Consider the following 24,261-nt stretch of genomic DNA (forward strand, 5'->3'; position numbering starts at 1 on the left):
AGTGACGATACCCAGACCTAGAAGCAGTGTCCGGTTTCATAGCTGTCCAAATTTAGCGGCTGCATCCTCCTGTGCCCGCATTTGTAGGCCAATTATGTTACAGCGATGCGGTGAAGCCTGTCCAAATTCGAAGACTCCCCCAAATCCGGCCGAAAAATGCGTCCTTCATTTCCCCAGATTTGAAGGATGGGTCGGGTGTATCCTTCGTGGCCCAACCTATCTCAGAATTCATAGCGCAGCCCAGCCAATTCCAGTTTGCAACAATGGCGGCAGCTACTTAGTTTTAATATTGCTCTTATTACTCTTTCTGGGTCACAAAATAAACTTTTAACATATTTTCAGGCGAGAATGTAGCTGTGTAAACGTCAAATATCTGCTCGATTTATCAAGACATCACATATTTGCAAAAGTGCGCCGACGTTTTCGGAGACCCATCGATAGCTAGAGGGTTGAAGGCTCACTAGAGCCGGCGAGAAACGCGAACTCCCGGCACATCATGTTCAAACCCCCCGCCGTTTTACTCTACTCAGGTTGAACATGATATATAAGTCACTCAGATAATTTAAAAATGTTATTGTTTGGCGTGTTTTATTTGTTCCTGAGTAAATTGGTTTGGCTGAGATTAAAGATATAGTTTTTACACAGCTGAATAAATGTCAAACAGAAGTGTGAAATGGTAGAGAATTTACTCCAGTGTCCTGTTACTAGTCCACTATCAAAATAATTGTTTGTGACTGCCCTAGTACATACAATGCATGGTATGGTTTCTCTTGCTCCTCTTTCTTGGGTTTCTGCTCACTGAGCACGTGGTCGGTTATAGCCATCTTCCTGATGTACTCGTGGATGTCTGTTGTCTTATCCTGGACTGTGGTACTGACACTCACTATGCCCTGGTCTCCTTCCTTCCGCTTAGTGTACAGTCTCAGGGTGCTGGACTGGGGTGAAACCCTCCATGCATGGTCAGGAGCTTTCTCGTCTTCATGTCAGTGGCTTCTATCTCCTCTTTTGGCCAGCTTATTATCCCAACAGGGTAACTGATCACGGGCAGCAGGTAGATGTTGATAGCCCAGATCTTGTTCATACCGTTCAGCTATCTCCTCAGGATTTCTCTGACCATCTGTGTAGTTGGTGGTTGCAGCTTTCCTAGCAGCCTGTTTGGTGTCCATTTACCTGTGGGATTTCCAGATATTTGTAGCTGTCTTTAGTGTTTGCAATTTTGCCTTCTGGTAGTACGATCCCCTCAGTTCTGACTACCTTCCCTCTCTTTGTTACCATGTGACTACACTTCTCCAGTCCTAAAGACATTCCATTGTCCTTCAGTCCAGGTGTGGGGCATCAAGTCATAGGTCTTGTAGTCACAGGTTGGTCAGTCTGGTCTTGCAGTCTAGGGCGAGTGCTTTGTCTACTTGAACCAATTTATTTATTTTTTACAAAACAGAAATGAGAGGACAATTGAAACCACTTGGCTGTTTTTGTTAAAATAACTAACTGAAGTTTATTGAGTTATAAAGATGAACTATTTAGAGTCTAGTTTTGCCTCTATATAACACCAAAGTGGATTTTAAACAAAATTGAAGGTACAAGCATCCAAGCCTGACACCCTGGCGCATGTCCAGGAGGGTCCTGGTCAAGCCGAGCTACAGCTCCTGCGCGCTGTGAGTAAGCAGATTCACGCGATTATGCGTTTTTTCTGTTGCCACTTGTGTTGCCCTTTAATATCATCATAGTCTTTAACTGCACTAACTAAATATCATGTTGAGCAGATGAAATCCCTTGAAGGAGGGACTTGCCTCCATTTGCCTGAAATTGGTAACAAATATACAAAATTTGCAGCCAAAATTTCCCTTTAAATTAAAAAGGCTGGCTTCCTGTTGGGTTTGGGCTATAGTTCCAAGAGACTTTTTTCTACAGCTTGAGACATTACATCAGGGTAAATGGTAATGGTAAATGGACTGGTTCTTATATAGCGCTTTTCTACTCTGTCTGAGCACTCAAAGCACTTTGTACAACTAATTCATTCACCCAATCACACCCATTCACGCAAGCATGTCTAAGCTTAAGTGCTAAGTATCTAACATTCATACACATTCACACTCCGATGGATGCATCGGAGAGCAACATGGGGTTAGTATCTTGCCCAAGGATATTTGGCATGCAGACTGGAGCAGCCTGTGATTAAACCACCAACCTTCTGGTTAGTGGCTGATCTGCTCTGCTACCTGAGCTACAGCCACCCCAGGGTGTGCCATTAAATAAAAGTGTTCACACTGAAGTGTCATCAAGGTCTGATGTTTATCTGGATTTGACGTGAATCTGGTGAACCAGTATTTCAAAGTATATTACATGACTTTTCCTGTTCCCACTAGGTGGCACACCAACTTTTGCTGAGATTTGACATATCAATGTGTTCATTTCTGGACTCTCATGACCCCCGAGAAGCTTAGGAGAGACAGTGTTATGTTGGACAATGTGTCTTTGAGTTACAGCAGTTTCGTGCTTCATGGCAAAACATTTAAATTTGCCAAGTTGAAATGATAAAAGTGGTGCCAAAATTTATTATCTTCGATTCAAAATGGTAGACTTCCTGTTGGGTTTAGGGTATCACTCCTAGAGGATTTTATGTGTGTCTACAGATGCTACATGTCTGCCAAATTTCATACATGTACATGAAATACAGCATGTGGGCTCATTTCTTTGCAATTTTTTAGGGGTCACTACAGAGTTATTTTGCTCTGTCCATGTCCCAAAACCAGTAAAATACAGACATTTTCACCAGTTTTGATGCATGTGCAAAATTGAATTCGTTTTTGAGTATGTTTAGGGTTTTAAATATTCTATTCGCTTCACAGAGTAGATAGAGTAGGGCCTTCACAATTTTGTGCTTGGACCCTAATAATTAATACAATGTGAGTGAAGTGCAGACTCTCACCTTTCATCCAAAGGGTTTAACAACAGAATTGCATTAATTGCAGATGTGTTTTCTCCACATCTTTGTGTCGACATACCTGGGTACTCAATGTCATGTTTGGTTTCTGTGGTCTTCAGTCAGAGCCTTTCAATGGTCAGGGCAGCATGGCAACTGGAGGACCAGGAGGATACAATGCCTTCACACAGGCTGCAGTGAACGGGGTAAGTCCTCCATGCACTCACCCCATGCTGTCAACACTGAACACCTAAGCTCAGTTTCTCTTAGTTTTGTTATACTAAAATTCTATGGCTTCCTATATTTTATGAAGATTTTAATATCTAAAAGTTAGAAGTTTAAGTATTTTTTAATGTTTGAATTTAATTCATGCTGTTTTTGATTCATTCTACTTAGAAGTCGTGATGTTTGGTTGCAGTACTGTGTGAGGATTGTAAAGCAGAAGCTAGTTTTCTACTGCTTACAGTATCTAATGTTCATCATGGGGCATCATATAATTTGATAAGAATTTAGTAGTTTTAATTCCATTATCGATATCACTTTTAGATTTGATTCCTTGTCAGTTCGCATTAGGTTCTCACCAACTCTGATTTAAGAACAACATATGAAAGTCATTACAGTCGTGCAATTATTTGCATGCTGTCAAATTTTTGTGCGTGATGGAGATGTTGCCCCTGTTTGTTATGATCGATGTTGGGGTCGTTACTCCAAAAATTTATTACACATATTACAAAGAGAAATTTTTTTTAAGTTATGCAGTAGTTAGTTAATTACACACTGAAGAAAGTATTTTGTGTCACTACTCGTTACATTACTTTCATGGTTCTCTGTAAAATTATCTGAAAATCACTGTCTCATAATTAGCATTTAACAATATGAATCTATAGGCTACAGTCCCACACACTAACATAAATCCCTTTCCTAATGAGGACACATGATTTGTCTCTCAGTATTTACACAAGCTAACAGTATAAAGTAAAGAAGAAAACCAGTACAAAGACGCTTCAAAGCAATCACCGCAGTGATTCTACTGTAGAAACATGAACAGGGAGAAAGGTATTCAGGCTGCAACCTGAATGCTCATGCTTTTGTTGCCTGTTGAAATTCAGCGTCTGGCTGCTGAGGTTAGAATTCAGTCAGCTTTAATATTACTCAGGGTTCTTGACTAGCTTAGCATTAGCATGCTGTCTGTACAGGTATTTACAAAGAGCCGAAGTTCTGTTCTGAAGTGTAATGCAGTTATTTCTGTCCTAGATGCTTTTTGAACTTTTCTAATGCACTTAAGTTAAAGTACTTAAATTAAAGAACAACATGTGCTTAAATTAGATAGGGTTGTGCATGTAGAGAGGTGAAAAATCGATTTAATCCATTTAGTAATAAGGTTGTAACATGACAAAATGTGGAACAAGTGAAGTACCGAAAATACTTTTTAGTTAGGTTTGATGCTCTAAATATTCCTCATCCTCGTCTCTCAGCCAGTTCGGGGTGGGGTGCTTCCTGGGTATCCCACCTCACCAATGGGAGGGAATCCTACCCCTCCAATGACACCGGGGACCTCCATACCTCCCTACCTTTCTCCAGGCCAGGAAACCAAACCCCCCTACCTTACAACAGAAACCAAAGCCAACATCAACACCCAGCAGCCCGTTACAGGTGAGACTCAGCTGCCACAGAGTAAGTACACTGCTAAAGATGATATACAGATGAAGTTTGACTGGAAATAACAAATTACTTGAATTTAGGCTCTGTAGCATTTCCTTAATCTTGTGATGAATGGCACTGAAAACTTGCCTCTACCTCAGCTCTCACAGTGTTAATAACAGAGTAGAAGAATAATTAACAATTGAGAAAACAAACAAACATCAAAATGTTTAATTAAAAATTGATTGAGTCATAAACATTGTATCCACAAAAGAACAACTGATCACAAAAAAAATGTAAATGAGAACACGTGCAGGTCAGAGGTTTTTAGTATTCATCTAAAAAGGTACAGTTACTTTTGTTTCCTTTCAGACTCCTCTCAGGATAAAATTAGGCATAAACAAAAGTGTCTGTTTTATTTGAAAAAATGGGATCACAACCTCGTGCCTCAGTTGTCTGTCAAGGCACCAGATAGACCTTGAATTCACTGATGCATCAGAAACTGCAACTTTTCATTCAAGGTAACCCCAGTGACGACCTGCGTCTGACTTTCCCTGTACGAGATGGTGTAGTATTGGAGCCTTTCAGACTGGAGCACAACCTGGCTGTCAGCAACCACGCCTTCCATCTGCGAGACTCTGTCTACAAAACACTAATGATGAGGTATAAAGACTGACACTGCAGTCACATGACGAGAGCAGAACAAAGTGAGAAACAGTGTTTGGAACAGTTTGAAGCCTGAGCTTTGGCTTACATAGATTACTTGTGCATACACTGACCATGTTTAATATCATCCACCATTGGACCAGGATATGACAGAAAAGAAAAAAATGTTATAGGTTCTTTTTGAAAATATTTGAGGGACACTGTGCTTGACTGTGGTGTGATATGTAAATAAATTGCTCTCTTCCTGAGCAATTTAAAACAGCAGAAAGAAAACAAATGAAGAATGTCTGACAACCCCACCCAGTCTTTTCCCCTGACAGCTGTTTTGTGTCTCCCTCCACAGGCCAGATTTAGAGCTGCAGTTTAAGTGTTACCACCACGAAGACAGACAAATGAACACTAACTGGCCTGCCTCTGTGCAAGTAAGCATCCATATCTGTTATATATTTGTGGACGTCAATATACACACGTATGTACGTTTGGCTTTTTGTATGGACATTTATTATCAGTGCATTCATATGTCTGTTATTCATAGGTTTAACGATTAGACTAAGCACTAAACTCTGACCCTAAATCGAATTGTTACTTTAAACCTGAAGCCAAGTCTGAACCCTTAAAGAGGCATTTGAATGGATATGAAAGGGGAAACTTTGTGTCATCACACTGATGGTCTAAAACTCAGTGGTCTATAATAGAGATAGCTGAGATAGCTGGATATGTTTTGTATTTATTGGTTTGGTTTCCTGTGACTAATTATAAACAGTTCTTGAGATAACATTTTGAAGAGGTAACTGTCCCCACATTTCAACTTTAATTACCACCTTTAGAAGGGATCTTCTAAAGGTGGTAATTAATTTGCCAGGATTTTGTTGACGTTTTCTCTTCTTCTCTCTTCTTCATTTTCATCAGGTCAGTGTTAATGCAACTCCTCTGTCCATTGAAAGAGGTGACAACAAAACCTCCCACAAGCCCTTGTATCTAAAGCAAGTGTGTCAGCCAGGGCGCAACACTGTACAGATCACAGTGACAGCATGCTGCTGTGTAAGTTCCTCGATGTGACTGTTTCCTGACTCAGTCACAGAAATGCAGAAAATTTAGTACAGTATGTTACATTGAACTAATGAATTAACCTCATTTTGTACTCCTGTTTGCCCCTCATGTCTCTTTGTCCCCAGTCCCACCTGTTTGTTCTACAGTTGGTGCACCGGCCATCTGTCAGGTCTGTTCTGCAGGGTCTGATGAAGAAGAGACTGCTGCCGGCCGAGCACTGCATTACAAAGAGTGAGTTATCAACCTCATCAGTTATAGCAGGGCCCACTGGTTTCCACTTAACACTGTGCATTCATTCAGTGAAGCCCTGTACAACTTGGTATAGTGTGTATGTGTATTTGTATTTTATGCAACACTAGCTGTGAGGTCGCATATTGATTACCAAGGTTCTGTGACTAAGCCTCGAGTTGAACAGTTTTGGTAAATGGACTGGTTCTTATATAGCGCTTTTCTATCCTATCTGAGCACTCAAAGCACTTTATACAAGTAATTCATTCACCCAATCACACAAGCACTTTTTCTAAGCTGTTAGTGCCTATCTAATATTCATACACATTCACACTACGATGGATGCATTAGAGAGCAACATGGGGTTAGTAAGGATAATCGAACCACCAACCTTCCAATCAGTAGATGACCTGCTCTACCGCCTGAGCTACAGCCACCCCAGTTTTACCATAGCCACCTTGGTTTTTTAAAAGTATGCAGGATATGTGAAGAAATAGATTTGAAAAGCAGAGAGACAATTAACACTTATAGTCTAGAGATATGATAATGCTAATCATTGGACACGATAGTTTATGAACCGAATTCCTTATTGTATTCAGTATTGGTGAAAAGTAGCAACTGGCAAATGGACTGGTACTTGCATAGCACTACTGAGTACTCAAAGCACTTTGTACAACATGTCTCATTCAACATTCATACAAGCACTTTTTTCTGTCTAAGTGCTTTCTATCTAACATTCATACTCTGGTGGATGCATCAAATAGCAGCTCTGGGATTAGCAGCTTCCCCAAGGATATCTGGCATGCAAACTATCATAGTCAGGGATCAAACCACAAAGCGTTTGATTAGTAAATGACCCATTCTACCTTCTAAGTTACAGAGAATACAAAATGAAGAATGAAGGAGCTAACTTTGTAGACTTCCAGTTGTGAAAAATAAAATTCACCATTGAAAGAAAACTGATTTGGGGATTTATTGAAAGAAACTTTGCAAGGGGATCAGTACAGGACAAACAGTTTTCACACCAGCATTGATACAGAAAAATCTTTGTCTATTTCGGCTGTAGAGTTTTCTCCTCAAAGGAGTACTAGGAGCACTCGGGTAGTCATCTTTTTCTTTTTTATGGTCATTTTGTTTCAGTAAAAAGAAACTTCAGCAGTGGCACCATTCCTGGAACCCCTGGTCTGAATGGGGAGGATGGAGTGGAGCAGACGGCTATTAAAGTTTCTCTCAAATGCCCCATCACATTCAAACGAATCCAGCTGCCAGCCAGAGGCCATGACTGCAGGCACATACAGGTAAGGTCATGTGTGCACTTATTACTTACACCTCCAGATAAATTCGGTGGAGTTCTTTCAACGTGGAAATCTTTGATCTTTTTTTTATAGTGTTTCGATCTGGAGTCCTATTTGCAGCTAAACTGTGAAAGAGGGACCTGGCGATGCCCTGTTTGCAAGTAAGTGCATTAACAATGACTTGTTGCCCTTTTTTCATAATCAGTAATCAGCATAAAGTTTTCACCAGCTGTTTGCTCCTCTTGTTCACAGTAAAACAGCTTTGCTAGAAGGACTGGAGGTTGACCAATATATGCTTGGGATTCTTGTCTATATCCAAAAGTAAGTGTTGTTACTGTAAATAGTTACTTAACCAGTGGTATTTCCATACCACTGGGTCATGATACTCACCCCCCAAGCAGTCATGGCAGATGCTTGCTACTCCCCCAGCCTGGTTCTGCCAGAGCTTTCTTCCTGTTAAAAGGGAGTTTTTCCTTCCCACTGTCACCAAGTGCTTGCTCCAAGGTGGTAGTTTGATTGTTGGTGCTTTCTCTTTATGTCTCTACAGTCTTTACAATATAAAGTACCTGAGACGACTACCGTTGATATATACAAGTAAAATGACATTGAATTTAATTGATATACGCACTTCTGTACTGCTGTCATTTTTAACAAAAAACAAAGTAATTCTTTATTTGCCATAATCCTGAAAAATGATAAACTGCTATCTAAAGAGCTTGCCAATTTTCAGTTCACTACATTTTTGTGGTTAAAAAGAACAAGGTTCACAATAATGCTATATACACACACACACACACACACACACACACACACACACACACACACACACACACACACACAACAAAAATGTTGAGTCACCTTTTATTTCTTTATATTTTGCTTCCAATTATTCTTTTAAAATCTTTTAAAGTTTTGCTTTTTCACATACTTTTTGCCCAGTCTTTACTTGACCATTTTCAGAGGACTATTTTTTGTTCGGTGAACAACTTAGCTCTGACCTTTTGAATCATTCAAGTGTAAAAAAGGCACCCAACTCATGAAATGAACTAGTCTTGTCGCTACACATAACAGAAAACTTAAGCCAAGAACCAGTTTTAAATAGTATTTTTAGGTACTTTAATAGCAGACCATTGCAAACACACTTAATTAGGTCACATTTTAGTTGAATTTATGAGAAATGACAAAGATAACATAGTTTGAAAGACATAAAATAGTTTTTTTTTCACCAACAATAGGATTCCAAAAGCGCTATTAGCAGAAATAGCTATTATTGGCATTTCTTAACATGCTGTGTGGTGTGTCCTTAAAAAACATGAGGAAACAGAACAAGTGGAGGACAACAAGTGATGGATCTAAACAGGAGCATTAGTTTCCATTCATCACTCCAGTGTTGTTAATTGGGAATCATCAGATGGTTTGGGTTCTCTCTTTAATATTGGAAGCTCATCATAGTATAAAATGCCTTAAAATGACTGTTGCTGGGAACTGGTGCTATATAAGTAAAACTGCATTTAATGAATTATGGACACATGATATTAGAAATGGACAGAATTTGATAAAAGCTCCACATTTTATTTATTTTTGTTATTTAATGTCCTCAATTTTCATGTCTCACCCTTCCCTCCCTTCCTCAGTTCAGACTATGAGGAGATCACTATTGACCCAGTATGTGGTTGGAGGCCGGTGCCTGTTAAACCTGACCTTCACATAAAAGAGGAGCCTGATGGACCAGTCCTCAAACGCTGTCGCACAGTCAGTCCAAGTCACATGGTCTTACCAAATGTGATGGAAATGATTGCTGCTCTGGGCCCAGCATCATCCCCCTACCAAAGTCTGAATGCAGGAGGCAGGAACACCCCAGAGTACAGTCGGCCAGGTATGAAAGAGGACTTTTTTTTGTTGTTGTTATAATTTGAAGAGAGGCGGTTATAATTAACATACATAAAATATAATGAGATTTTTTTGTTACAGTTTAAGTCTGATTCCATTTTATTCACATTCCCTAACCCACCTAACCTCCAAGATCAAAATGTAAAAAATAATTACGGAATACTTCTTGGAGAAGTAATCCGTAATTAGTATCTAATTACGATTTTCAAGTAGCTTGACCAACACTGGTTGCCAGTATTTCCACTGCTGCACAGCAAACAGCAACTGTTGTTAAGAGCAAACTTTATTTTCGAAATTATAAACAGATACATTTTAAAACAACACTTAAGTTGCTGCCATGGTGTAACTCTGTTTAATGCAATAACCTCCATTAAAGTGACCATTCACTTTAGGACCCCTCTTCCTTTGGGCTCCGCATCCAGACAGTGAAAAGTCTGATTTGAGCGAGCAGCTTTTAGCGCAAAAGCTACCCACAAGAGTGTGAAGCTGCACCCATACACACAAAGCAGACTCACGTGTGCAAAGGCTTCTTTGTGCGTGTAGCTGCTAAGTTCTATTCACACAGGATGTTGAATTTGCACACAAGGAATTTAATTGCGCGAGTGGCAATGAATACCTGCACCATGAAATGAAATTACCTTCTCAGATTACTAGGAGGCTGAGTAGCACTGGCGGCTGCCTGCATGTTTGATTTTAGTGTCACGGTTTCCTCATTAGATTTGTGTTATGCTTTTTTACATTTTTCCAGCCTTAATAATTGGCTCGTTTTCTGCCTACCTATGATATAGCATTCTTGGTCCTCACTCATTAGTCTGTATCATTTACAAATTGTGACAGTTATCTATTATCACGATACCAAGGAGGAAAGATATCAGCCAGCAATGATTTTAAGGTAGCAATTGTTGCTATCTGTCTGTCCGTCCGTCCGTCTGTCTCTCTCTCTCTTTCTTTCTCAGAAGGGTTAAAAGGCCTTTTCCAGACAATTTGAAGCTTTTCCCCAGTAGAAAACAGACAGTTTGCCATCTTTCCAGGAGTGATCGTTCCAACAAATTTCCCCCAAAAAGCCAAGGTCATACAATGCTCAGAGAAATGGCACCATGCCCAAGAGCTACATCTGAGATACTACAGAGCAGAGTTAGCATGTTAACGTTTATGACAATCAGATTAGAAAAACACTGCACAAGTACAGAAAGCCTCATCTCACTAAAAAGAGCATGGCAACACTACTTCACTTTCCAAATTTGCATTTGAACAAACCATGAGACTTCTGGAACAATGTCCTGTGGACAACAAGACCAAAGTTGAGACCTTAAAAAAACTGTGCATAAAGACATGCCCACAAACTTCAATTAACCGATGCAACACTGTTAGAAAGTGTGGATTGATCCCTGGATACTCCCACCTACATGTCAACCTATACTTGAATAAGATACTGAACCCATGTTGCCCAGATACATGTTTAAAAAAGTGCTTTGAGTGCTCAGTACAAAAGCCCTACATGACTGTAACTGTATTAAAAATAAAAATTATAAAATGATAAATAACAATAACTAATATGCTCCCTCAATCAAATAAGGTCTGTTTAGTACTCTGTTAAGTCAAATGAGTTAAGGTAGCAGCTTATGTGTCTTCATTTATTTTTACTGATGTAAAAACACAAAATTACTTGATGTGAAACACTTTCCCAAATTCACTTTACCACACCGGTCCATTATCATACCAGTAATCCATACCCTGTGGTTTAAGGGATTATTATAGGGATTACACTGCTAAAGAGCTGTATACCAAAAAAGCTGTCTTAAATAGCCATTTCATGTCAAGATTTTTTTTTGGTTGAGATTTTAAATGGGTCTTAAGAAAAACGTAATTTTGATTTATAAAATGGTTTAAGAGCCCTGATCTGATGTGGAACCACTGATTCTAATCAGATGGATTTAAAAGCCTGACAAATGTATTGCTGGATCTACTTTTTTCGGTGCAACTTTCTTTGACAGCTTTTTTTTTCTTTAATTGATACCATTTTAAAGAGGACTGTTTGCTTGGTCAGAAATGCCCAGAAAATGAAGTTTCCATGGTTTCCATGCTATCCCCACTTGTAACTCATGATATATATTGTGCATCATTGCAGAAACTATAGACAAGCATAGAAGATAGATGTGAGGTGACCTAAGTAATATTACAAGCACTGCAATAAAGATATGCTCTTTGACTCTTCAGCAGGAAGTTTTCTCTCTCCACTGTTGCCTTGAGTACTATTATGCAACAGGGAAAAAAAGTATCTACTGGCCCATTTTTATTTGCTCAATGGAAATAATGTTTGCTATTATTTTTGTTGTAGGGAATCAGGGATTCTCCAACCAGCCAGGATTTACAGATTTCCCCAACACTCCTGGGACCCCAATACTAGGAGAGTATGCACCTTCTGGACCACCACCTCCACTCCCTTATCAGTCTGAGCAGGTTGGATATCTTTAATACCCAATTAATATATATGTAAATAAACGGGCAGGAAAAAAGAGGGACCTTATGGCCACAGCAATGAGAATTAGGGTCAGTTTCCTCAGGTATTTTCCTTTGATGCTAAGTAGACTTCAGCGATAAACAAGAATAAATGCACCACAGTCAAAGGCTTCTTATATACTGTACTGTTGTTTATGTAACCCTAATTGATGCAGTCCATTACTTGAAGAAGCACACATAGTAGTTTATCTTAGGGCTAGCTACTAGAAGCTACTGGAAGTCTGACTTCTTGTTTCAAATTATTTTGTCTGTTATGTTTTCTCAACTGAAAACCTCTATCTCAGAGATTCCTGCTCTTAAATCCAAACTTTTTAAAAAACATTTAAATCTTCAACGTAATGTTAAGTCTTATGTGTGATTTGGCGCATCTCAAATAAATAAATAAATGAATAATCCAAAAAGTAGCTATATTAATGCTGAAACAAGGTTAAAATATTCCCTCCAAACAAAACGTATAAATTCTAAATGTGCAAATCAGTCCGTGCATGATTACATTGCTCTGCCTGTTAAAAAGTCACTTGCACAAATCTATCGCCTGTCGTCATTTACTGGATTGACGATTGGAAAAATTTTACGTCGCCCAACCTTAATGTCCATGGGGGAGAGCTTTATCAACAGGAAAAGCTATATAAGATATAAAAATACAGTTAAAAGTCCAAGCTTGATACCCTCCTTTAGATTTTCTAAAGCTGTTCAGTGGGGGAGATTTGAGTCTTTGTCAGGCCAGTTCTGACCCTGGGCCTTATGTTTGACGCTCCTGATTTAGATTATGAACGGAGTAAACGGCTAACCTAACCAATGAGTGCTGTAATAGGATGTTACTGAGTGGATATTGTGCACTGTTTTTTCTCACCCACACCGTTTGGCAGTGACCCCACTTCTCCAAAAGTTGATTCTGTTCATCTGGACGTAGCGTTTTGTGGGAGAAACGTTTCATCACACATCCAAGTGACTTCTTCAGTCTCAGCTGACTGCAGGTTTCCCCAATCTTATAAACAGTACATTTGCATAATGACTGAAACCAGCCAACTGAAGGAACAATGGGCTGGGAGGTCAGTTCCTTTATCATAATTATGCAAATTCTCATGACCATTTATCAACAACCACTGATCAATGGCCACGAGTACCATTCACAGAGAGTCGGGGAATGGCTGCAATCACAGCATTGTAAAATGGCGAAAGATGTACCCTTAGGCCCCATCCTCAATTCAGAGATGGTCTTGTTTTGCAAAGGGCAGCCCATCAGAAATAATGTGGGCTTATGTGGGAGCATGGCCTTAATGGGCTAAAATGGCTTTTTTTCACATAGAGGATGAACTGAGGTCTGCACCAAGCCCCAATATAAGATAGATGAGGATTATTATTAACTGTTAAGTAAGCAGAACTGTTATGGTAAATTTAAGTATATAAAGTCTTTTATGGTCTCTTAGAGCTCCTGGGTAACACACTGTTCTCTCACTGCCTCATTAAAAGTGAGAAAAAAAAGAGTGTTTTGTAAAAGTTTAATGTTCTTTATTTTTGGAGAGCAGTTTTCTGATTTTAGACTTCAAAATAATGCACACCTTTCATGGTCATGAAAGTGCTTGGCAAAATAGACAAAATGTAAAGTTTCCCCCTAATATTTTAAAAGTTATCAATTAGCTTTAAGAGTGTTTGCCTTTTGATTGGTTAGTTATTTGTTTTGGTTTGAATCATTTGGCATCCAGCTTATAATCATGCTTCTCTGCGCTTGGCTGTCATCAACAACATGTTTGCTCACACTTACAGTCATCGGCCACTAAAACAAATCCTGTCACATGCAGCTGCTTCGTTATTGTATTATTTGTGGTGAATAATGTTGTCCATGTGATACTGTAAAATAAGCATTCCCTTCTTGTTTCCTTTTTTATTTTATTTTTCCTGTCAGACGGCTCATTCTGGACAAATTGACCACTCTCATAACATCCTCCAGCAGCATGGCTCAGGTGTGCACAGTAACCCGAGTCTGTGTGACACTAGCAGCCCTCTGCCACAGCGGAGCACCAATACCCAGAATACCCTCGGACAGAGCGAAGGCACCTTTGGTCTGAGCGGCCCGGGACTGCCTGTAGGAGAGGGGACAGATCATACGCTAGATGTGAGTAGAGGCCTGTTGATGTCGTACTAAATTTTCAGTTTAAAAAAAAAAAAAAAAAGAATAGTAAAGAAATCATAAAAACGTATAAACATAGTGTAGCAAAACATTTCCCATAAAGGAACAGAAATATGAACATGATCCACAGAAAGAGTGGGGTAAACAAGAAGTTTAGTTCTTGTTTGTGTATATAAAGATTTGAATACAGTTTTAATAAGATTGCTGTATCTCAAACTTTCAGTGTTTATTTAATTTTAAAAACATTTTAAGTGTCTATTTTTTTTCCTTAATTATCTGTCATCAAGCTTCTTCCTGAGCTGACCAACCCAGATGAGCTGCTGTCCTATCTGGGCCCTCCGGACCTTCCCAACAACAGCAGTGATGATCTGCTTTCTCTGTTCGAGAACAACTGAGTCAAACTTCCATTCCAACCTCTTTCTCTCTTTGCTGTAGCTCGGCTCAGTTTTCACCAACTTCTTTGTGTGTGTTATGTTGTTTTTTGTGTATCAGTTGCTCTGAAGTGTCCTGCTGCTGAAATTCTTTGAGTACAGTGTTAAGGTGTACGTAGGAACACTCTCGAAATGTGAACACTATTATGAGTTTGAAGAATGCAACAGTACACAGGCATTGACTCTACAGACCAGCATTTGAAACTATAGCACAAATCACTGGCTGGAGTATTTTGTATTTAATGATTAAATTGTTTTTTGTTTGGTTTTTTTTTATTGGTGTACATTCATAAAGGAGTTCCCAAAATCTGACTGGGGATTTTCATACATTAACATACACTTCTGCACATCGTGAGTGCTGCAAATTGTCTGCAGATCGTTGTATTGTAACTTGTCCACATGTTAAGTATGATAATGGAAACAAAAAGTTTCATGCAAGAATATTTTTGTATTCTTGCCTTAAAATTAGGGTTTTCTGTAAGGTTATTATTGGCTTATTTTTAATGCCAACTCAGCTTAAAAAACATATATATTTATTTATATATACAATTAATTTGAATTTCCTTCCATTACATAGCACCTTTAGTTTAAAGCACCCCTATTATGCTTTTGGGATTTTTCTCATTCTGTAGCTTTCTTTGTGTGTGTTAAGTTTACACAGTTCTAAAAGTAAAGGTTCAAGCTAAACAGGGTCACTCCCCCATAGGATACACTGCTCCTAAATGGTATAATGATTATTTATAAACTTGTTTGGCTCTAGCCAATAATATCCCACTAATTACCAACAGACTCCAACATAAACTTCACGACTCAAATACTGATATGGCTTCAGATAGCATATTGCCAGTGACGAGCAATTTGTCTGCATCTGCATTGTCTGGTAATATTAGCCAAAAGAAAGACAATTTTATGCTACAGAATATGTGACCAACGGCCAGGGTTGTATCATGGCTGTGCAGGTTCATTGTTGCATTTAATTTTTGAGGGGAAAGTCAAATCCAACTATGAGCTCACTTTCTGAGTTGAAAAAGTTGAAAGCAATTGTTTTTCTAAGATTTTTGTTAGTAATACAATGGAAAGCAATAGAAAACATTTAGCACTGGTTATTTACATAAACACATTGCCCAAGAATGACCAGTTAAATCAAACTGGGGCTTGGGATAAGTGTGTTTTCGATAGACGGTATACAAGTTGGAGCCCCGTTTGAAGGTTTGAATTTACTGTTTTCAGCTTTTGGTTAACAAACATTTGAATGTGACAAGGAGGGGCGGGTCTGACTGCGAAACTAGTTGTGTATTGGCTAATGACATGTCGATCACAAGTCATGTAAACTTTCATTTTGAAGCATAGTGTGAATAAGATTTACAAAACAGTATTTTGTAAACTAAACTCAGAAATAAGTTACTGAGGTCAAATCACATATAGGGTGTAAAGAGGTGCTGGAGCAGTTTCCCTTTTATTCGTATGAAAATATCCAAACAAGCATTGTGTGATCTATTTATAAGAACAGCCAGATCTTCTGAGATTATAATGGGGGAAGCCATGAGTGGTGTCAATGGTGAGGTGAGGTTGATCTAACCTTATAACGCTGTGGTCAATTTATGAGAAAATTCAAATTTACAAGATTGCAAAGGAATGTGGTATGATCCAAACCCAGTAAACTTGGGGTCATTTAAAAGTATTTATAGTTATTTTCAAGCAGCAGTGGTTTGATGAGTTTGAGCCAACCTTGGGAAACTGAAGATGATTACATTGGACATTTTTGGTAATTGATAATATTATTAATTAAATAACTAAATATTAATCTTACATAATTTAGTTTGTTTACATTTATTCAGGTAAAGATTGATGATTTTGTGCAATTTTATTTAAATTAAATACTATAAGTAACTATATTTATTCATACAAGTATTTCTTGCTTGAGACCCACTAATTGGTAGCATGATGCATTTCTTAGTTGTGGTCATCTTCTGGGAATTGATGATAATGCAAGATAAAGAAAACTGAGAAAACATTTTCTTAAATACACACATGATTACAATGTAAAATGAGAGTGGTTAAGGTGTAGAGCTAAAAGACACATGTCGTCATAGAGTAAATGAGAAAAAGCCCAAAGTATGAAGGCATTGCCAGTAGGCCTTTTCCACAACATAAAGCTGGGAGAGCACTGACATTCATTGTCTCTCTGACATCCTTCAGCACTGTGAAATGTACAAAGCCTCATTTTCCCTCTGTTGGTTTACCCTCTTTTGAGGGCTTTCAAAAATACTTTATATGAGCTGTGTGTCATGGCATTTTTCTGCCATTTGAAAGTTAGTATGTTTTTATATTGTTTTACATTTATAACCCATCATGGCACGGGTTTACGTATTGTATAATCAACTGTTTTCATTAGAGAACGTGTGTGTGTATCAGACAAATTGTTAAACATGATCATTTTAATGTTATTAGTTGGATAAAGGATCATTGTTGGCACTGTATACTGTATGTTTAAAAGTGTTAAACCAATTGTAAAAATCAAGGTCATACATAAAAGATGCATGTGTGACAAAAAAATGGACAGTCAGCAGTCATCAAGATAAAGTTGAAATTATTCTTAATGTGGTTTTTTTAAAGTTGACATTTTTTTGTATGAACTGTTTACTCGTTGTGGTCCAACATTGTGTTGACAAAGCAACAGAAATTCTTTTCCACGTTGAGCTACGCAAAATTATATTTGAAAAGTATGAACAAACAAATTTACTACAAAAAAACTAAACAAAAAACAAAAAAGATTTTTAAAAATGTTCTGCCTATTTTGTAACACATTGTAATTGCCATTATTTTCTATTTATTTTTTAATTATAATTATCATTGTATTCACAGTTGCTTTGTCCCCTTCCTGAAACTGAATCAGAATTAAACATTGCTATTTGACCAATGGCGTTTTTCTATTTAACTTTAACATTTATTTTAGTTTTAGCTTTTTGAATGTATTTATAGTATGTAAAGCTTTTTCCATCAGAATGCCAACTGCTGTTTGGGTTAGTCATCTTTATTAATTTTGTTTTCACTAATAGTTAACTATTAGTCTGCTTTTAGCTGGATATTTAAACTCTGTGTTATAAATGGATAAAACTAATAGCATAAATAATTTTTTGAAATAGTTTGTATGTTACAGCATTTTTGGGCTCAGAGCATAGCCTTTAGAATTAATCCTACTTCTATTAGCAGGCACATCATCAATAAACAGTAGTGGTCTGGTTCTACTGGCAACCATGCCTATGCCATAACATTGCCTCCACCATTTCTCTCTTTCTCCATACTTTTCCCTTACTAGCATGCTGTCCCAAGTTAATCTTTGATTTATCTGTTTTTTCAGTGTAATGATGGCCACCTTGACATTTCTGTGGACCTCATATTGAGAGTTCCATTGAGCAGCTACCAAATGGAAATCCAACATTTGGAATCAGCTTCAAATCTTTGATCTACTTAATTTGTCATAGACCTCTCCTGACCATGAAACTGCTTGTTAGTCAACTGTACAATTAATGCTGAACCTGAAAATGGGGGACTATGTATAAAAATTCCTAAATTTTCTGTTCAGACAGTTCATCGTGCCATCCACAAATGTTGGCTGAAGCATATGCAAAAAAGAAGCCATATGTTAAAATGATCCAGTAGTGTCACCATTGTATGTGCACCAAAGCTCATTCAAAAATGGACCAAGGCAAAGTGGAAAGCTGTTTTGGGCTCAGATGAATCATCATCTGACCCCAAATGTAACTGATGTAATGGTCTCGATGGACTTTGGTCTTGTCTTGGTCTCGCTTTCTCGGTGTTGCTGTCTCAGATCGACATAGTGGTTGGGGGAGATTTGGAGTCAACAGTATCCATGACACACAACGTAAGTTCTCTAAGAGCTTCACTTAATTTCCTTTCGCTGCTCAGCTCTCACACAGTGGCTCAGCTATGCTTCAATCCCTCCATATTGTGGCCAATCACATGCGAGCATATAGGATAATATCATTATGTGAAAAACAGAGAGGGTGAGAGACGCGACAGTCAAGTGGAGCGTGCGTCTGTCCTCTCTGTAAGTGAGTGAGACAGTAGACAGCGGGGAAGAGGGCTGTGCGAGTGCATCGCAAAAACACATAAATTTGCCTGACACCCGTAAACGAAGCAGCATCTGGCTGCAGTTTAAAGACTTTTTTTGTCTCGGTCTTGTCTTGGTCTCGATACCCTCTGGTCTTGGTATTGTCTTGGTCTTGGTTTAGGTGGTCTTGACTACAAGTCTATCAAAAGGGAATAATTTAGGTCAGGCACCTAACTGTTTTGCTTCCTGCCCAGCCCTTGAGGGTTGCCGTGGAAATGTCACACGTAACCTCGATTATCTTAAATCCAATTGGTCAGCATTGGAGTCTTTGAAAGGGAACGGCTGTGATTGGCTGTAGGCCATTTACATCGCTGCCGCAAGACCCATCCAAAAATAGACCCGAGTGTCGCTGTCAGGTTCAGTACGTTATTCTCTATCACGAACGAATCGCGAGCACATTTGTGAACATGGGAAACCCCAGAGTTTTCTTTGACATAACAATTGATGGCGCTAACGCCGGCAGAATTGTAATGGAGGTAAGAGATTTCCTATTATCATTTATTTTGTCACTCTGCGTTCCAGAGCTACAGCCTTCGTCATCTTCTAAGGAGTAGTCTCAATTTCATTCCCAATAGTCTGATGAGATTTAAAACCTCGCTGCTTTATTTATTTATTTATTTATTTATTTTTTAACTTTAGCTAAAGCAATTGCATGTAGGTGTCAGTGTTATCGTCAGGTGACAATATAAACCGAGGGCAACCTAGTGCTACTGTGGTTAGCACTGTGGTTTCCAATCTAGCCTTTCTGTGTGCGGCCTATGGCTTCTTCCAGTGTCTCCGTGGGTTCTCTCCGGGTACTCCAGTGTTCCAGGTTAACGGTTTTTTTTACATGAACTACTTATATTTGTATGTTCCAGATGTTGCATTCGCAGAATCGTCAATTCCTACGAGTAGTGCTTGGGGAAGGGTGGGGTTGCTGTCTCTAGTATAGGGTTGAGTGTCGATAAATATGCTGCTTAAAAATATATTAAAATTTAAGCAAATAAATAAAAGCAAGTATCCTTTAGCAGGTCTCAAACTTGCGTGTTTTTATGGTAAATGGCCTGTATTTATATAGCGCCTTACTAGTCCCTAAGGACCCCAAAGCGCTTTACATATCCAGTCATCCACCCATTCACACACACATTCACACACTGGTGATGGCAAGCTACATCAATCAATCAATAATCAATCATCAATTTATGACATCAATAAATTCTCAACCTTAAAACAGAATCCCCTGTTTCCTTTCCACTAATTGAAATCTCTGTGTTCTGTAGCTCCGGGCTGATGTGGTCCCAAAGACTGCAGGTAGGTGAGGTAGAAAAACATTTTCCGTGTCACTGTGCGTCCTCAGCTTCCTCACACCCAACAATCAATTTATGTTTCACTGCTGAAAAGTTTTCGTTCCCATTCAACCACAGCGGGATTTATTCTAAATATCTGTCAGGGCTATGGGTGATAGAGATTGTGAAAATAATACATGAATCAACTGACACGTGGAGATACTAACACCTATAGCTTAATACTAGAAAGAGAAGGATCTGTGTAATGCTTTACAAATTTACTAGATCACCAGCCACTAAGGTTTATGCCACAGCTGCCTAAAAGTTATATTATTATGACATTATTTATTATGTTTCTGAGATGAATAATTCACCATAACTTACTTAATCAAAATGGTATTTCTAAAAATGTTAAAATATAATTATCATTGTTATCCATGAAGTTTCAAATTTACTGTAAAGATGATAGAACTTTATTAATCCCTCAGGTAGGTTCCTCCAGGAAATTGAGTATTCAGGGTTTGTTTGTTTGTTTGTGGTTGTTGTTTGTTTGTTTGTTTTTTTACCAAAAGCAGAAAAATAGTTTGCTTATTATTTTTATTGACTTTAGTTGCTTTATATATTTTTAAGTAAGCAACAATATGCTAATTTTACAGAAAACTTCCGTGCTTTGTGCACTGGAGAGAGAGGTTTTGGCTACAAAGGCTCCACATTTCACCGTGTGATCCCTAAATTCATGTGCCAGGTACAGTCGAGGCTTGGAATATGTAGTGTCCTCACTTTCACCTGTATGTATTTATGTATGTTTACCACATGTGCTTCATTTTTTCTCTTCAGGGTGGAGACTTTACCAACCACAATGGAACAGGGGGCAAGTCCATCTATGGAGAGAAATTTCCTGATGAGAACTTTCAGTTGAAGCACACAGGCATGGGGACACTGTCCATGGCCAATGCAGGGCCCAACACAAATGGTTCCCAGTTCTTCATCTGCACAGCCTCAACTGACTGGTAAGCTCTACTTAGTAATGCTGCTGCATTCAGGTTCTATTCAGCTTATTTCAGGTGTCTTTCTCGCATACTAATACTTTCCTCTGCTCTCCAGGCTGAATGGGAAGCATGTGGTGTTTGGCAACATTGTGGAGGGTATCGATGTTGTCAAGGCAATGGAGAAGCAAGGCACAAAGAGTGGCACAACTAAAGCCAAGATTGTCATTGCTGACTGTGGCGAACTAAAATAGTGTAACTCATTCCCTTATCAGATATAGCCTTTATTATCCACGCCAGTCAGTTTTTATGGTTCAGCATATCAACAGTCAGAATGGGGAAAAACACCAAGTTGACCAACTTTCTCCTTCTAAAATGTTTCTCTGCTGTGTTGTCATTTGTCGTGTTACTTTTTGTTTGTTTGTTTAAATAATTTATTTTGTTTTATTTCTTTTTACCTATAACATTATCCTTTTCATGATCACATTTGTTAACAAAATCTAGATAAAATGGTGGTGGTGTTATAAATAAACTAATTGAAAGCATGTTTTTTTGTGTATGCCCTCTTTTATTTATACATAATCAGAATCGTGTTTATGTGCCAAGTATATGTGCAGACACATACAAGGAATTTGGTTCCGGTAGATGGTGGCTCTCAAGCACAGCAATGTAAATCACACACACACACACACACACACACACACACACACACACACACACACGTGTCTATATATACATTACATATGCATACGCATACATACACAAAGCTGTGTAAACCAACTATAAATAACTAATCTAAACTTATATACATAAAATACAGAAATGAAATGAGGTGGAATGAATACTACAGAATGTACATAAGGTGCAGTTGCAGTCTGGCAGTGGGAGCAGTGTGACAGGTCAACTGTTTAGAAGGGAGATGGCGAGGGGAAAGAAACTGTTCCTGTGTCGGGTGGTCCTGGTCTGCAGGCTTCTGTGCCGTCTGCCAGAGGACAGCAGATCAAAAAGTCTGTGTCCAGGGTGTGAGGGGTCTGTGATGATTTTCCCTGCCTGTTTCCTGGTTCTTGGCGGGTACAGATCCTGGATGGAGGGCAGGGGGGTGCCGATGATCCTTTCTCCTGCCCACAAACAGGACCCTGGCATAAGTTCCCGGGCGGTCGAGGTGTTGCAGGATGTAATGCAGCCCCATGTTCACTGCATCATCCACCGACCTGTTTGCCCGGTAGGCAAACTGCAGAGGGTCCAGCTGGTGGCCTGTAATGTCTTTCAGATGGGCTAGCACCAGTCGTTCGAAGGATTTCATGACCACAGACGTCAAGGCGACAGGTCTGTAGTCATTCAGTCCTGTGATGGTGGGTTTCTTGGGAACAGGGATGATGGTGGAGCGTTAGAAGCAGGAGGGAACTTCACACAGCTCCAGGGATCTGTTGAAGATGCGAGTAAAGATGGGAGCCAGCTGTTCAGCACAGGTTTTGAGGCAGGAGGGTGAGACGCCGTCTGGTCCGGGGGCTGTCCTGGGCTTCTGTTTCTGGAATAGTCGGCTCACATCCTCAGTGTGTATTCTGAGTTTCAGGGAGGAGGAAAGGGGGGTGAGAGGTGTGGTGGAGGTCGTTGAGTCTGGATTGGGGAGGGTGGGGGTGGTCGTTGAGTCTTGATTGGGGAGGGTGGTGGTGGTCGTTGACTGGATTGGGGAGGGGGAGGATGAAGGGGGGAGAGGTGGAAGGTGTGTTGGGGGTCAATGTCTGAAGCAATGTCTCTGGGGAGGGGAGGGTGGGGCGTGGAAGTCTGTCCGTCTCAAACCTGCAGTAGAATGTGTTTAACTCCTTGGCCAGGTCTTTGTTTGCTTCAACAGTGGGTGGGGGGCGTCTGTAGCTGGTGATTTCCTGCAGGCCCTTCCACACTGACGCTGGGTTGTTGGCTGAGAGCCGTTCTTCCAGCTTCTGGGAGTAGATCCTTTTAGCTGCTTTCATCTCCTTGGTCAGTGTGTTCCTAGCTTGCTTGTACAGGGCCCTGTCACCACTTCTGTAGGCGTCCTCCTTGGCCTTACGAAGATGTTGGAGTTTAGGAGTGAACCATGGGTTATTGTTGTTGTATGTGCAAAAGGTCTTTGTTGGCACACACACGTCTTCACAAAAACTGATGTATGATGTCACAGTGTCCGTGAGCTCATCTAGGTTCTCAGATGCAGCTTCAAAAACAGTCCAATCAGTGGAGTCAAAACAGTCCTGCAGTTCCTGCTTTGCTGCGTTAGTCCACTTCTTCACAGTTTTGACTACAGGCTTGGCACGTTTGAGTTTTTACCTATAAACTGGAATAAGATGGACCACGCAGTGATCAGAATGTCCCAAAGCTGCCCGGGGCACAGAGGCATCTTTTAGAGTGGTGTAACATACACACATGCACTAGGGAGCATGCAAACCCTTGAGATTAACTTAAATTCTAAAGTCATCTAGCCAGCTCTGCCACTTTTGCTGAAATCACATAATACTTTGGTTTCAGAATTCTGTTTCCAGTGGTTTGGATTATCTTGTTGCTTGAAATTTCCACAGCAACGTGAAGAAGCCTGCTTGTTTGCAAGTCATTGTCCTTCAGGTGTATTTACAGCATGTGTTCTTTGTTGCACATACTCACTGGGATTGACAAGAACACAGAGCAGACAAGCGGGGCACATTTCTTGGAGCATTACATCCCATCTGTTAAAACAAGAGATTGCCAAAAGAAATAAATGTAAACTTTACTGATCAGTATTAGGGCTGCCACGATTTGTCGACTAGTCACGATTACGTCGACTATCAAAATCGTCGACGACTGATTTAATAGTCGACGTGTCGTTTGAAGCTTTGTAAGATCGCAAAAGACGCAGGAATAATAGCAGGATTTAAGAGTGTAATAACGGACTGAAACAGAAGATGGCAGCACTGCATGTACAAGGATTCCAGCTGCCGTTAAACCCCGAAGAAGAAGAAGTAGCTGTGTCCCAGAATTCATAGCGCGGCCCAGCTTAGTTTCCAACAATGGCGGTAGCTAGTTAGTTTTAATATTACTCTTATTATTCTTTCTGGGTCACAAAATAAACGTTTAACATATTTTCAGGCGAGAA

At 39.5% G+C, this 24,261-nt stretch overlaps 2 protein-coding genes across 11 annotated transcripts in view; both read left to right on the forward strand.

The window, feature by feature from the left end:
* LOC308390836 (zinc finger MIZ domain-containing protein 2-like) overlaps nucleotides 1-17,292 on the forward strand; it is a 34,515-nt gene extending 17,223 nt beyond the window's left edge. For all 10 annotated transcript variants that reach the window (XM_080873153.1, XM_080873155.1, XM_080873152.1 and 7 more), the window contains 13 exons: nucleotides 3,046-3,129; nucleotides 4,399-4,576; nucleotides 5,086-5,227; nucleotides 5,574-5,652; nucleotides 6,140-6,271; nucleotides 6,406-6,511; nucleotides 7,649-7,806; nucleotides 7,897-7,964; nucleotides 8,056-8,124; nucleotides 9,438-9,679; nucleotides 12,032-12,153; nucleotides 14,120-14,329; nucleotides 14,632-17,292. In XM_080873153.1, the coding sequence (XP_080729279.1) occupies nucleotides 3,046-3,129; nucleotides 4,399-4,576; nucleotides 5,086-5,227; nucleotides 5,574-5,652; nucleotides 6,140-6,271; nucleotides 6,406-6,511; nucleotides 7,649-7,806; nucleotides 7,897-7,964; nucleotides 8,056-8,124; nucleotides 9,438-9,679; nucleotides 12,032-12,153; nucleotides 14,120-14,329; nucleotides 14,632-14,739 (1,698 nt within the window). In that variant the 3' untranslated portion in view covers nucleotides 14,740-17,292. The remainder of the gene's footprint in view (nucleotides 1-3,045; nucleotides 3,130-4,398; nucleotides 4,577-5,085; nucleotides 5,228-5,573; nucleotides 5,653-6,139; nucleotides 6,272-6,405; nucleotides 6,512-7,648; nucleotides 7,807-7,896; nucleotides 7,965-8,055; nucleotides 8,125-9,437; nucleotides 9,680-12,031; nucleotides 12,154-14,119; nucleotides 14,330-14,631) is intronic.
* A 1,924-nt stretch (nucleotides 17,293-19,216) lies between these two features.
* LOC308393001 (peptidyl-prolyl cis-trans isomerase-like) lies at nucleotides 19,217-21,706 on the forward strand. Its single transcript, XM_080876431.1, has 5 exons — nucleotides 19,217-19,386; nucleotides 20,170-20,200; nucleotides 20,832-20,920; nucleotides 21,013-21,185; nucleotides 21,280-21,706. The coding sequence occupies exons 1-5, from the start codon at nucleotides 19,318-19,320 to the stop codon at nucleotides 21,413-21,415; spliced, it is 498 nt and encodes a 165-aa protein (XP_080732557.1). The 5' UTR covers nucleotides 19,217-19,317; the 3' UTR covers nucleotides 21,416-21,706.
* Nucleotides 21,707-24,261: the final 2,555 nt, after the last annotated feature.

The sequence above is a fragment of the Rhamphochromis sp. 'chilingali' genome, assembly GCF_963969265.1.
Source record: "Rhamphochromis sp. 'chilingali' genome assembly, chromosome: 2".
Lineage (NCBI taxonomy): Eukaryota > Metazoa > Chordata > Actinopteri > Cichliformes > Cichlidae > Rhamphochromis > Rhamphochromis sp. 'chilingali'.